The sequence below is a fragment of the Notolabrus celidotus genome, chromosome 4, assembly GCF_009762535.1.
Source record: "Notolabrus celidotus isolate fNotCel1 chromosome 4, fNotCel1.pri, whole genome shotgun sequence".
Classification (NCBI taxonomy): domain Eukaryota; kingdom Metazoa; phylum Chordata; class Actinopteri; order Labriformes; family Labridae; genus Notolabrus; species Notolabrus celidotus.
In genome coordinates this window covers 13,961,571-13,976,833 of record NC_048275.1, presented here as the reverse complement: position 1 = coordinate 13,976,833, position 15,263 = coordinate 13,961,571, and the positions used below count along the sequence as shown (strand labels likewise).

At 39.8% G+C, this 15,263-nt stretch overlaps 1 protein-coding gene across 1 annotated transcript; it reads left to right on the top strand.

Annotated features, from left to right (window-relative positions):
* Positions 1 to 4,745: 4,745 nt before the first annotated feature.
* On the top strand, positions 4,746 to 15,257 carry LOC117811745 (filensin). The gene is made up of 8 exons (XM_034682186.1): positions 4,746 to 5,119; positions 6,005 to 6,065; positions 6,348 to 6,443; positions 8,007 to 8,099; positions 11,934 to 12,047; positions 12,687 to 12,907; positions 13,438 to 13,529; positions 13,723 to 15,257. The coding sequence occupies exons 1-8, from the start codon at positions 4,746 to 4,748 to the stop codon at positions 14,763 to 14,765; spliced, it is 2,094 nt and encodes a 697-aa protein (XP_034538077.1). The 3' UTR covers positions 14,766 to 15,257.
* The last annotated feature ends 6 nt before the right edge of the window (positions 15,258 to 15,263 follow it).

Below are 15,263 nucleotides of genomic sequence, written 5' to 3'. Positions count from 1 at the left end.
AGAGTGGATTTAATGGTAGGTTTGTTTGGGTTCATTGCAAAGACCTTACTGTAAGAAGCTGTCAGCTCCAAATCTCTGTGATCAACCAGCCTGAACAGCAGATAAACCCCGCACAGACAGCAGCACTGATGACTCTGTAGGATCAATTCCTTATTGTGATGGGAGGCTGGCACTACTCTTCTTTATTTCGGCTCTGACAATCATCTGTCAATAGCTGCCAAATGGCTTTTTGTGTTGTCTCCCACTGCAGTGAGGGCAAAGGACTGCCAGATACAGTCAGTGCAGTTTGAATATAATGGAGAATAAGAGATACAAATGAGCCTATAATGGACACAGGAAGAGAAGTAGCTTTCTTTTCAAGAGCTTGAACACATCCACTCCCTGAGAAGAATGAGAGAAGGACACTTTGCATGCTTTTATTATTCTTTTATTACCCTCTAAATATAAGAAGGTATACGTGCTCTGCCTCGGTAGTGTCTGTCACTGCAGCCTAGGAGCCCGGACCAGGGGGATAAACACTATGCTTTCATTTCCAACTCTGGACAGCTTTCTAATCTCACCAAGGCCTCAAATTTACTGCCACTCATAACCCATGAACATAGATGGAAAAAGAGAGCCGTTTGATACTGATGTTCTCTCAACCGACCATATACAATATGCACAAAACAAGACCTTTAATCTACGGTCTCTGTGTGAGGGTGGACGGATACTCAGGTAGTTTATCGGTGACAACTTTATGAAGGAATAAGAAGCAATGAAAAAGAATCCATACAAATACATTTTTATATATGAGCCTTAAATCTTTGCAGAGGCATTTTGCATTGGTCAAATGTTGCTTTTGATGAGGGCACAGTTCCTCTGAGAGTGTTTGTATAAATAGTCCATCACACACTTACTACTTAAAATTTTGCACCTTCTGAAATCTAATATTTCAGCATTTGTTCATTCCCTTTTTCTCTGCATGAATGCAGGCTGTAAGTCAAAATTGAATCTCAGTGGCATTTGAGTGAAAAAAAAAACCCAACACAATATAAACTATGAAGTACAACCTATAAAATCTGCAGTAGTCTTTATGAGTGGAACAAATGGTAATCTTAAATGTTCTACAGCCGAATACGCTTTCAGTGCGCGTGATGTTTGAAACCCATTCGTGTAGGGGAAATTTCATGAGGATATATGGGTTTAGGAGTCATTCCATCTCACATTTGACTGGTTTACTAAGTGAGTTATTGAGATTTAGATCCATGTATTCACCTGGAGATCCACTTGGGTTCAGAGCAGGGCACTCAGAAGTTGGAGGGAACATCCTTGGTTATGGTGTTGTGGTAACTGGTCTGTACAGAATGTAAAACAATAGGAAAAACAGTGAATACCACCCATTGACTGGATACAAAGATAAACTTGTCTCACTGTATCAAAGTGAAACCAAAATACAGCTGCCATCATTCATTTTGGATGTCATTTGGAGCTCAATTGTGCGCATTAGAGAAGTTTGGTGGAGCAAGGCTATTGTCTAGGGTTGCTTCAAAGCAACTCATTTCCAAGTAATTTAAACAGGATTTAAATTCTTGTCTAAAAGTAAGAAAAAACTCAGTAGTCAAATGTGAGCATATCTATGTCATGTTATATGTTATATTTGTCTATTTAACACGTTTAAACTTAGGATCACAGAGTCTGCAGGCAAACAATGTCAAATTGGTTTGCTGAGTGTGGCTACCATTAGGAGAACTAGCACCACCAGCCTTCAGTCCTCCTTGCAGATTAACACCCACATGCATGCTTGTAGGCCTTGAGTTGACAAGACACAGCGTACATACAACTGTACCTTCACACTTTACTATGCCATCTGACACCTGTGCTTGTTCACACCTGTTTAGTAGAGCAATACAGCATAAATTAAGGCTGTAGCTCTGGCTAGTTACCAGAGCTACAGTCCCAGCTAGTGGCGGTTGGCTGTACCCAAGCGGCAACTTCTGGTCTAAAAATATTGTCCAATGTGGAAGTGTTAAAAGCTGCAGTTCATCGAGGATCCACTTGAGGCTGGCTCCAGAGGTACCGGAAGTCACATACACATGAATGGGAAAAAGACGATCTTTACAGCAGAAACAAATGTGTTTACAGCCTGGTACAAAAGACGAGTGTAGTCTGAATAGCTCATTCCTTTATGTGCTCTCACTGTGAGGGGGGTGAATTTTTTTCTAACGCGGCAATTTCGAAGATATTGAGATTACTAGTCTTCCAATGAGAGGCACAGCTGCCTGTGGGAACACTGCAGCTGTTGGCTAGGAGGCTCAAACTCCGCCTCTTTACGTCACACTGGCTCGACAGAAGCAATATGGCTGCTGCCGACGATTGGCCTCAAAACAGCTCTTCAGAAACAGATGGGTGACGTCACGGATACTACGTTCATATTTTATACAGTCTATGGCTGTACCACAGTTGTAACACAGCGTATGGTAGGACAAAAAGTCTACTATACTATACAAATATAAATAACTCGTCCAACCAAAAGAGAAGAACAAGAAAGGCATTAGAAAGGCATTAGTCCACTAAATGCGCACATCCCTCATATTGTTGTCGAGCCCTTGCTACTATCCATACACACATTTAACTTTCTGATAAAATCACAAAAATCTTGCAGGCCAGCACAGTCTGCCAAAAAACAGGTTCTCATGTCGGTCTGAAGCATCTAGTACCGAATGTTGCAGGAGCTGAATTTCTTGACTGAGCTGTCAATAGCGATGCCACACCCCCTTTTTATAAAATAAAACAACTTATTACAATTATACTTCTCTGAAAAATTAATCCCAGGACTTGATTTGTCATGCTGGGAAATGGGTAAAGCCAGAAAGTATCTTTGAGAAAGAATTATTTGATGTGTATTTTGATGTTGTTGTTTGACCCATGACCCATCTGTTAACATAGAGGAGGCAGGGCTTATGACCTATATGCTGCCAGCACCCAGGGTGTGATCAATTTGTTTTTGCTTCACCTTCAGAAAGCTACCATGTCATTCATCTTGTAATACAGTCTTTGATATTACAAAATTCAGATTCCATTTTTAGAAAGGGAAGGGTATGAAGGATTGTCCTTTTAGAAGTTACTCAAAACTGAAGTTATCGTGTCAGACAAATGCAAGTAAATGGTTAAGAGTACAATGTTTCTCTATTACATGTAGTAAATTAGAAGTTTGTCATGGCAAAAGCTCACTACTGATTAATCTTGTCAGGTCAAAGTTTTATATACCTGCCTTATTGTCATTCAGGTGCTTAATTGTCAGTCTGCGTGTTGAGCCAGTGTGCCATGGGCATTGCTGGGACCAAAATGTGCTGATGAAAAGCCATGACATGTGTTTCACTCAGCTGTTTCACAGTCAACTTGCTAGATCTGTCCAGAGAGGCATTTATATGACTGCCCTTACATCAGTATGCAGGGAGCAGGCAGAGGGCCTTATGTCACATCCTCATTCTTCCATCACATCTCCCTTAAATGCCTTGATGGAAAATGAAGGCAAAGACATGGAAACAGCAAAGAGGAATAAAGATATAATGAAATTTCAACTGATAAAGTCATAAACTAGAGGATGTCTTACATCTGGTAGAATATGTTTATTTATTTATTTATCTATTAGTTTATTGGACAGAAACAAATACATGGAGGCATTCTTACATCTAATTAAAGCGCTACCAGTACAGTGCATATTACAGCTCTAGCCATGGCTAATTTGCAGTCCTTGTCCCTGGTTAGGCTATTGTGAAATGAGGCACATGATACGCTCAATTAATGTTTTTTAATTCTGATGGCAGGGTATTCCAAAATCTGTGTGCCTTTAATTGAGAAAGATGACTAGCCAAATGCTGTCATTGCTGGTTTATAGTCTCCACAAACTGCACCTCTTAAAGTGGCTCCTTTACTGTAGCATTATGAAATCAGACCAGTTCTGGGGCAAGGCCATTTATACACTAAAAAAAAAATCTGTTTTAGAACTAAATAAATAAATGAAGTCACAAATGTTAAATTGTGAGATCAGTGCTGCTGAGTTGCTATTATTTTATTTTCATGTTGCATATGGATAGGCAAAACCAAAACAATGCCAATGCAACATTCACTGTTTTTATGATCATGATACAGAGTTGTTTATCTGGGTCTGTCATCAGCAAACACAGATCAATAAGTGTGTTTGGGGTTGTTTTGTGTAACACTTTTGATCATGATCAGAAATATATTTAGCACCCACCTGTACACAAACATTCTTTTTCTCCAGTGCAGTGTCCACAGTCTATCAACACTTTGTCACTCCTGGCAGTAGTTGTTCTTCACAGTCCACACAAATGGCCCTGCACGAAATTTCCCCTCTGTCCTGTGGTGCCAATCTGTCATATCAAACAGGGATCTAGAAAGCAGCTGACTAAGAACCGAAATAATGGTGTGTGACCACCCAGTGCTTTCGCGGGCCAGCCGCTTGTTTGTGTTGGGGGTTCTGCTTTGTCATCAACAGCATGGCTTTTCTAATCTCTGGCACAAAGGCAACAATAAACTCTGGAAGGCCCCAGGTTCACAGCGTGTGCGGCCACGACTAGGGGGAGGTTTTGAGGGCTATTTCGCCAGCAGCCAGTGCTGTGCAGCGTTTAGTCTAGTATGAGACAGCCAAGGGTGAGCACCCAAGTTTTCACACATTAAAGGTGCTAAAGGGGACTGAGCACTCCAGGGTATACCACCAACCCAGAGGAGAGAAGCGTACCACCATGTATAAGACCAGCTACCTGCGCGAGGTGCGCAAGGAAAAGTATGAGCGTTCAGATGTTTTCGAAGAGGAACCCGATGACTCTGAATCCTCTGCTGGCATCTCAGCCATCCAGGGCTGGGAGAGCCTCCAGGAGCTCAACAGCCGCTTTGCCCGCTACATCAACAGAGCCAGAGTTCTGGAGCAACGCAATGCTGTGTTCCGCAAGCAGCTGGAGACGCTACAGCGGATGGAAGAGGCCAGCGGGCTGGAAGAGGCCTTCACAGAGCAGATTGAAGTCAACAGACAGCGAATCAGAGAGCTGTTCTCTGAGCATGCCAAGCTGGAGAGAGAGCTGAGAGAGGCTTGCCGCATGCTGGATGAATTTACCAACAAGTAAGAGTGTGGCCAGTGGACCATCATATCTGTGTGTCAAAGGGAAAACCTCTTCTTCGGAGTGTTTGTGTTGTGCATAACAGTTTTAAAATGTTATGAATAACCCTAAGCAGATACTTTGGTTTTCAAAACCCAATAACTACACACAATCAGTGAGTACAGAATCTAAAAATAATGAGACTATCAGTTTAAAAATGGATGGCAATTTTTAAATCAAAATTATCTTTTTATTGTCTAATGATAAGACAACCAATCAAGCTGTAACAATGTTTTACTCATGTGTTAGTCCTAATTTTTAGACATGATTAAAAAAGCTATAAATAGACATTTGATAAAATTGTCCCGAGATAAGGTGGATTAATGTTTCACTACATGGTGGCAAAATGCAGAAAATAATCCTCAAATAAATCCATGAAATGTCACAGTGGTATGAACATATCACATCAGTATCACATAGCCTTGGAAAATCTTTGTAAAAAATTCAGAGTTTGCAGTTTGATTAAGGACAATTTCTTGAATTTCATGGAAACATTTCATTGGCAAGGGAGAGAAAGGTTTATTTCTGGTAATTTAGTTGATCAGAACCTTCAATTTCAGCTCCACCGTCACTGTATTATCAGCTGTCTGCAGGCAACTGGGCCCAACTATATTATTGACCAGCTGAGAAGAGCATTGACCAACTTTAGTGGATTCAGCAGGTCAAGAGAGCTGGATTTCACCATGTCTGGCATTCAGTTTACAGCTCTGGAACAAAACATACACAAAGATGTTCTCTCAGTGGGAGAACATAGCAGTTAGATCAGACAAATGACAGTGGCTTAAATTGAAAATGTCATGTTGAAATGTTTCTCGATTTAACAGGAATGAGATGTTTTTATTTTCCAGATACAGGAATGAATGTGATTATCAAGAACAGCTCCGCGGCACACTGGAACAGCTGAACAAGGTACAGTATGGAAGATATGAGGTTTCTATAATTGATTACATCAATGGAAATGTAATTTCTGGATGCAGTGTTGAAAAAAAAAAAACTGGCATGTCAAATAATTGATCCAAGACAATTACCTTTGAACATGGAAAGCTGAGGTCACACTGTACCTTTACAGTGTACATGGGTTGTTCCATCTGTTTCTCTGTTGTTTTTCTCTTCTCTTCTCTTCTCTTCTCTTCTCTTCTCTTCTCTTCTCTTCTCTTCTCTTCTCTTCTCTTCTCTTCTCTCCTCTAACAGGAGGCTGACAGTGCTCTGCTCAGAAACCTGGAATACCAGATCCAATCCCAATTCCTGCAAGATGACATTAACTCAACCAGAGACCGACACAAGAAGGTCAGTGGTGTTATCGATGCCTCGCACATGCGTGACTCTCAACTAACTAACCTGAAAAATCTCTGACCGGAAACTCACTTATGTTACAACTCTTACCCTAGTGTAGCCTTTAAAAAGACATCATGCCATACACTTCTGTATTGGTTCACCAAATTGCAAGTAATTAAAAACATTTCTTACACTTAAACCTCCTTCGAATGGTGTCTGCAGTCTGAAAGAGGCCAGGGTGAATAAATACTTGGCCTCTAAACTCAAAATTAAAAATCTGTTTTGTTTTAAAGCCAAATTAACATTAAAGCAATGTCTGCATGCTTGCACTGGTTGGCTCTAAGAGAAAATGTAGTGTGACATAAATAAAACAAATAACTCAACAAAAATCACATTTAATGGCCACATATGAAATGTGGGCATTATCTTTGTATATAATTGTATTGTTGCAAGAGAGCATGTTCCAGTACAGAGGTGACAGTGAGAAACTGCACTCAAGCTCAGGAGAATCAGTAAGTCATTGCACTCCTTATTTATGGAATTTGAAATTGGATCCATGACAGCTAATCTTCATAAAATAGCTGTCATGATTCCTTGTAATTGTTCAAAGCTGTTTATAAATCTAGCATATCACTACATTGGTCTTTATTTGACAGTATCTTTGATCTTAATGGAATATATTTGGCAATGATTCATCCAGAGTTAGTAGAAAAACCTAATCCACATCAAGTATATAAATCCAAAGTGTTATAGAGACCTGTGTGCTTTTTTCCCCATTGCTTCTTTTAGACCATTACTTCTCAGAATTTCTCTTATAATGCATCTGGGGGCTTGAATAACATTTTACCCTTTGTATGTGAGTGAGGAAAGGTTTGCAGAGAAAATGTAGCACATCTCCACACAGGCATCGAGATATAACAGGAGAATAAAGAAGATACACAAAAGCTCAAATATAACATTCTCTGCAGGAGGAATGGCTTAAAGGTGCAACACAATGGGCAGAAAGTAGTGCTGAGACTAAAGAACACTACAATGTTTCATAATGCATCAAGCACACTTTCTTTTGCCTGAGAAATTCCTCTCCTCCATTTTTCACCCAATGCTGCTTTTGATGATGAATTAATGTATGACTTTGCAGTATTGAGATAGCATATCAAAAAGCATTGCTGTAACAATTTGATGTGAGAAGGAAAAGGATGAATATGAATACATGGTCCTATAAACCTGAGCTTTAAAGTATCCACCCTGGGAGAGAGGACATACGTCATCCCTTTATTACTCAGTCTGAGATCATGCCTGAACAAATGGATTTAGAAAAAGAAAACTCTGAGCTACAAAGAAATGCTAACACCATTTATGAATATATATTACAGCCAGATGAAAGTCTTTTATTGGATGACTTTATTATCTCACTCAAACCTCAATAAGAAATGCAAAGTAAATAGGTAATTACAGAGGTTCATGGGTGGACTGAATAAAGTGATTACAGTGTGCAGAATGCAAATGCTTAGGGATAGTCTGAGTTTTATATTAAATCTATGTTTCTATTTTTCTTTCTTATCATTCTCTTCTCAGAACCTTGCAGAGATCCAGACCTATGTGAACATTTTGCAGCAAATCAACCAGACACTTCCTCTTACTCCTAACGTGTCAGTGGGCATGTCAGAGGTGAGGACAATAATATTGTCACTATGTGTTTGTGTGTGTGTGTTTATATGTGCTACAGTCCTTGGAGGAGAAGATGGTGTTTACTTCATGTGTCAGCCTTTGCCATGTGCCTGGGGTTGGTGATGTTCCTGGCATCTGAATCTATGAGAGTGGGAAGCTCAAATATGGATGATGTCCTACTGCTATATGTCAGGGTATAAACTATGTGACAAATTATTATAATTTCACTGATTCTTGAATGATAAGTAACTGAAATGATGATGAACAGTAAAAATGATATGCTACATTCAAACAATTCAACACATTTGATCACCCATGAGCTTAAGCCAGAGAAAAGACGATGAACAGAAAAAGTATGAAAGAAAATCCAGTCATATTTTGAGAAAAAATGACATATTAAATAACTCCTAGTCAAACAAGAGCCAACGTTAACTTCTCACTAGTGAGCAGCTAAAAGCTAATGTTACTGTTCTGCATTTTTATGTTATACAGAAGCACAGTGAATGCAAAAGTTACTTGCTAGTATAACCCTTATCAAAAGGAATTAAATTAGTTTTTCCTGTACTTTAATATTTTATCTAGTTATGTAGAAGCTGAAAGTCAATGTACGTAGGACGTAGCCTTTGGAAGTGGTAAAATGTTAGATTAGAAAATGCGTCATTTCCGTGCTTACATAAATCTTGCTTGGAATTTACTTCCTAGCTAATGAAATGTTAGCTAAGAAGTGTTCGAATGTTACTTTTAGCTGGCCAAAGGTTATGGCTAATATTAGTTAGATTTAGCTGTTGCCATTTAAAGAGTACTAATGGCTGACAATTCAATCTATTACCTTGAAATAATACCCACTGTACCCTGTATTTTTACTAAGGATTGTCATTTAATGACATATAAATCAAAAAGCAGTTAAATGTGAACAATTGTCAAATAGCTTGGATACAGTACTCCAATATTAAACCAGCATTTAAGTTTCCAACTAAGAGTGAAAATGGCCAGTGTGCCAATATGATGGATTAGTTCGGTGCGCCTGCATTGGCTGCTATTTACTTCAAACACATGTGTGAGTGAGCATGTGTGAAAGGAGTGTCGGACACTCAGTTTCAATCTGTGAGGGCACATAATGAAGTACACATGAAGAGCAATGGATGAGCATAATGTGAGGGACTGTGACTATAGCCAATGGATTATGTGCAGCAGATGAGGTGTTTAGCACTTTGAGGTAAAGGTACTCAGAATGGAGAAATTGTATGACTGGTTGAATAAAGGAAGAAAGCTTGACAGGTTGCTTTGCTGTGCAGAAATTCAGTAAAATGAATATTGTTAAGCATGTAGAAAATGCATGCTAGATTAAGATGCTTATCCCAAGTTAAACATTTTTGGCCATTCTGCCTGAAAGTTAGTCTGTTTATCGTAGTTAAAGCTCATGTGAGGATTTTTTTTTAAGGTGGTAGGTTTCAGAGGATGTAATTTACAGTGCATTGGAGAAAATCCCTTTCCCCAAGAAATATTAATTAGTGATATATCTGACTGTTAAAAGGAAAACAGTGTGAGATTTTTTTGTCAGAAAACATGACTTACACATATAAAGGACAAGATCAGCAAAGATATAAAAGGTGTCACTATGTCCAGAGAAGGTAAACAAATCTACACAAACAGAAAGTTCCTCACAGGAGCTTTAAATCAACTTCTTGTTACTTAGTGTTTCTTGGACCTTTTGCTATCGTTGTACCTCACATTGTGATTGGCATGGTGTGTCAGGCTTAAGACTCCTAGTATGCCTTGATTGGATGAGCTAGTTAGTAGCGGGCTCCAAACGAAACACCATAAACAGTCATATTTAAAGACAACTTAAAACTTGAAAACATGAAATAGAATTTGTTACCAATGGCTGACAAATACAGTATTTTCTTTTACCTTTTCTTTTACATTTCAGTTGCTTATAATTCAAGAGGCAGTGGAATTCTCCGATAGCTACCTTGAATTAATGCAACTCACAGCCTGAGATTACAGTACTTAAATAACAAATTAGCATTTAAGCTTCCAACCCTGAGTGTGATATTAGAGTGGCAAGAAAGACCAGTGTGCCAATATGTTGAATTAGTTTTCTGTGCGTACATTGGCTGTTTTTTAACTCCAAACACGTGTGTGAAAATAGTGTCGGACACTCTTGTGGACACATGTACAAGCCCCCAGTTTCGATCTGTGAGGGCACATAATGAAGTACACGTGAAGAAGAATGGATGAGCATAATGCGAGGAACTGTGACCATAGCCACTGACATATGTATAGTAGACAAAGCGTTTCTTTCTGTTTCATAGAGATAAAGCCCCTGAGAATGGAGAAATTGTATAACTGGTTGAAAAAAGACAGAGAACTTTTTGTTGGAGCTTTGCTGTGCAGAGTCCATTAAGATGAGAACATGGTAAACATGTAGAGAATGTACGCCATATATAGATGCTTTACTTAGGGTTGTTTATCATAGTAAAAGCTCCTGTGAGGAGTAACTGAACACAAGACAATTAGAATAAAGATTAACAAGAACTATTTTGTAGTTTTTAATACCTGTAATTGCTATGAGAGGGTAGGTGTCAGACGATGCAGTTCAATTAAAATCAAATTATGTTTTAAACTTACAAAACAGTCACAGAACATTTAGCTCAGTTTTTCTTGCTGCTGTTGCTATTATCGTTATCTCACCTGTTACATATCATCATGATTAGCCTAGTTTGTTGAATGCTAAAGATTTTTCTACTAATATCTTGCAAACTTGAAATATATTTTTTCTATAACTCTTTATTAGCTTTTACAGCTTAGATTTTATTGGCTTATTTAGAGCTATAATGTTATTATATTTGTCTAACCCTGAGATCACCCTGTTGGCATTAAAAAGCTTGGCTCTTCAGGACAGATGTAACACAGGTGCAGCCACTCAAAGTTATTTTTGTGTCTTTAATCTTTAAAATGATTTACTCTGAGGCCCCTCCACATGTCTGTGGATACTTTTGAAAACGTTTTTTCTTGTGCCTTTTGGCCTAACATCCCCACATAAATGTAATTTTTAGTAACTGAGAAAATAAGTTTTTGAAAACATCTTCCAAGGGTTTTTAAATACTCTGTACCGTATTCATGGGGAAAGCTAAAACCAAGGTCTTAGTTTTACCTAAGCTTGTGCGAGATAATTGCTGTGTATATGTATTGCATATACACTAACATGCAGGCTACCAGTTTGTTTACGTCTATATGGTACTGTTTGGTTGAAGTGCATGTTTACAAGGAAACCCGGCTGTTCTTTATCATTATACCGCATCATGGGAGAAAATGTTTTCCACTCGGCACTTTGTACACAGTTTGAATAACACTGTTTACTGTTAACACTCTTATGTGGGCGTTTTTAACCGTTACTGCATTTTCATGGGAAAGACAAATATTCATAAACACCTCTGATGTGGACCAGATCTTATTAAAAGAGAGAAAATATACAAGTTTTTAAAAATGTCTCTGTATGTGTGGACGTAGCCTTTATCAAACAATCTTACCCCTATAGATCATTTCTGTTTAGGCATTGTTAAGCAGTAGTAATTAATCTTAATCATTGGATTTTGAGAAGAAATACTATAAACTGGAGATAACATTTGTCAAGGGTAAAGCCTCCATTTCTACTCATGAGGTTTCTAAATAGCGCACACTTCTCTTGTTCTGATCTTTGATTTAGAAATCAGTCAATGAAGCTTTGAAGAGTGAGAAACCAAAAAGATGTGTCATTGTTGAATGTGTGAGGTGTAAAGACATACTGTAATGCTCTACATGTTCTCATTGATTTGTGCTCAATATTTACAGGAGCAGGAGAAGCTGCTGGCCCGCAGGAAAGTCCCAGAGCTGCAGAGTCAGCTGGAGGAGATCAAGAGTGCCCTCTGTCAGCTGCAGGCTCAGAAACATCGTCTGCAGACTGAGGTGGGTTATTTCATGCTGATAACAAAGTACCGCTTTGAAAAAAAAAAGTAATGTTTAGAAGAAAAAAGCTTTAAATGTCTAAAAGGAACTTAAAGTAGTCCAGTTGAAATGAGACTGACACACCAAGATTGGCTCATACTCATAACGTGACTTACAATATCTGCAGATGATTTTAATCACAAATTGAATGATTGTTTGGTCATCTCAGAAAATATGTGGCAGGTTTTTTTTTATTTTTCCTTTAAAAAAACAAAGTCTTCAATAGGCTTTCATGTTACAGCCCCCAGTGTTGTTCATGCTGCAGGAGAGCCACTAGATGTCAGCCATGACTGTCTAATGAGAGCAGCAAGTGCAGCCAGTGTTTCTCAAAGTTCTTGTGGTCATTTAAAGATAACCACTTTTATTTGGACTGAAAACATGGCTCTGTTTCTCTCTCTCAAATTTTTGTATACAACACCAGAGTCACCCATAGTATCAGATGAGTGCTTTGTCATCCTTTTGTTACCATTTCTCTTGGCTTTTTCAATTCATGGACTGTGCATATGTAACTAGTGGTGCTATGAAATACTTCACAAGGACCTTTGATTTTTCTTTGACAACACTTTCCTAATTATCTCCCGCCTCTGTCTCTTCCTTTAGACTACAGTGTTGGAGCAAGCCATCAAAAGCACACAGGAGAGTTACGACGACGAGATCCAGATGTACAACGAGAAGATCGAATCTATGCGTAAGGATATCGAAGAGGCTGAGAGGTCGCTGGAGAAGTTCACAAGTGAATGCCGCCACCTGGCAATGTACCAGACATCTCTTGAGAATGAGCTGGAGAGGTACAAGAGGATCATTGAGAACGAGGACAACAGGTAAAGACACTAAGATCACATGACCTTTTTTAATTCTAATTAATTTAGCATTTTAACAGTGTTATTCCTACATGAAGGTCTGAATGCTATTTCATACCTTCCTAATGTATCTGAGGTTCAGAGGATCATCATTGTTCTTGAAAGCATTTTCTTTCATTTAAGAATGTAAGCAATTTATTAAAAAATATCAGAATCATCTTTTCTAAAAACAGTTGTAGAAGGACTGCCCTTAATGTCCCAGTGACAACAGGTACCGAGGTTCAGTCCTATAACATAGAAGAAGAGTGAGTGCACAATCATCCAGCAGATGGTACTGTGTGACAACAAATGTTTTCCTCTTTCGCACAAGCACAGCAATAAGATGTGTATGTTTTATCCCTTAGCAGATTAGCTCCATCTGTGTTGTTCAAAGACAAACCTCCCTCTTTCTTCTGTCTTTCTTTTTTAATAACATGTCTCTTTATTAGATTTATCTGTGGAACAAAGCTGCTCAGTTGTATGTTTGACATTTACTGCTCTCTTCCCTGCAGATTGAATTCAGCGATAATTGGCACCCCCATTACCCTGTTCACCACTAATTATCGCTACACTCACACACCCACAGCCTCAAGCAGGGGGAGAGGTAAGGCCACCGTGAACTCACCGCTTCTACTTTACACAGAAGATCAATCAGCTACCATTGACACAACTTTTGCCACTCTTAGAGATTCAGCCTTAACAATCCAACCGTGTCAGATTTCTAATACTGCAAACACTACACACACTATTCTGATGTTTTAGTTTTAGCTAGTTAACTTGTGAACTCGTGTTTCCAGATATCACCCTGGCTATCCAAGATATCACCAGCATCAAGCCCCGCCAGAAGATCCTTGCCAAGAAGGTCTTCAAGAAGAAAGAGCTGTCCCCAAAAGACATGATTGACAGCGGCCAGGAAGACAAAAATGGCTCTGCCGCTGGAGAGGCCCAGGATGAAGACACAAAGGGAATCCCATCAGAGGAGGTCCAGGAGGAGAGGGTGAAGACTGATGACCACAGACCCATTATTACAGGAGTTTCTCCACAGGATGTCCCAGATGGAGCCCAGATTAGCAAAGCCTTTGACACTCTTTGTAACATTGTCAGAGACAGAATGAGGAAGTACAAGAAGCCCGAGCCAATCGCTGACTTCTACACCAAGGGTCGTTATGTTCTCGTCACTGGTGACGGCAGCTACCCAGATCCCTGCTTCTACACCTCCACGCCATCAGCTGGCCGCATCGTTGTCACAATTAGAGACGGGATGATGCCTCCCTATGACTCTTTCAGACACAGAGGACCCACTCCCCTACCTCCTCAACCATTTGTAGGCCCAAGGCCTGTTAGTCCCAACGATCCTTCTAAGGGCGGAGAAGGAAAGGATGATAACAAGGGCGGAAAGGGTAAAGACAATGGAGGTAAAGGGAAGCATAAGAATGGAGAGCCTCAACCTCACTCCAGAGATCCGAACCCATTCCCTCAACCCTCTGGCCCAAGCATTGACCCAAGGCCTGGCCCAAGCCCTGGTCCATGCCCTGGCCCAATCCCTGGCCCAAGCACTGGTCCCAAAGATCCCAACCCAGCTGCTGATCAACCCAAGAAAAACAAGGATGAAAGCGGTCCAACTGGGCCCACTCCAAAGCCTGCTCCTCGAGGTGCAAGCACCAGCTCCAGCTCCAGCTCCAGCTCTAGCAGCTACACCCCTGACGCCCTGAGCTACGAGAAGGTGGAGGTTGTGGAGTCTGTGGAGAAATTCTCTAACGGCCGCAAGGTAAAAGGTTACGAGGAGACTTCCATGGTGGTGGAGACCATGATTGAGAAGTCCAGCAAGAAGAAGCATTAAAACTACATCACCTGGCATGATGAGACAGTCTAACCCACCTGGGCCCTAAGTGGTCCTGGATAATCCTGATGTTGTTATCAGGCAACATAAATAGAACCATTCCTCAAACTTCTGTAATAAGACCAATGTTCACATTCCTGCTCTGAAACTCAGTGCTCTTCCATTTGCTTGCAGTCTCTGGTCTTGCGTCCAGAATACGTTTGGCTGGTTCCATAAGTACTGCTGTTGTTGTTCGATCCAACATACACACTCATGCTACGAGTCCTTTACTGTCTGAAAACTTGGTACAATGAAAACTGAAGCACCACCAATAAAATTCATGATAAAAGAAATGAGAGAAGTTGTGCCACCCTTCTGCACTCTGTCTTAGAACTCCAACTTTCCCCTTTGAGCTCATTTATTTAATTGGATGCAACTGACTGCCCTCAGCACAATTTTGCTGTGTACTAATTTGCTTTGATATATTGAGTAATAAAAATGATTCAAACATCACTTGAA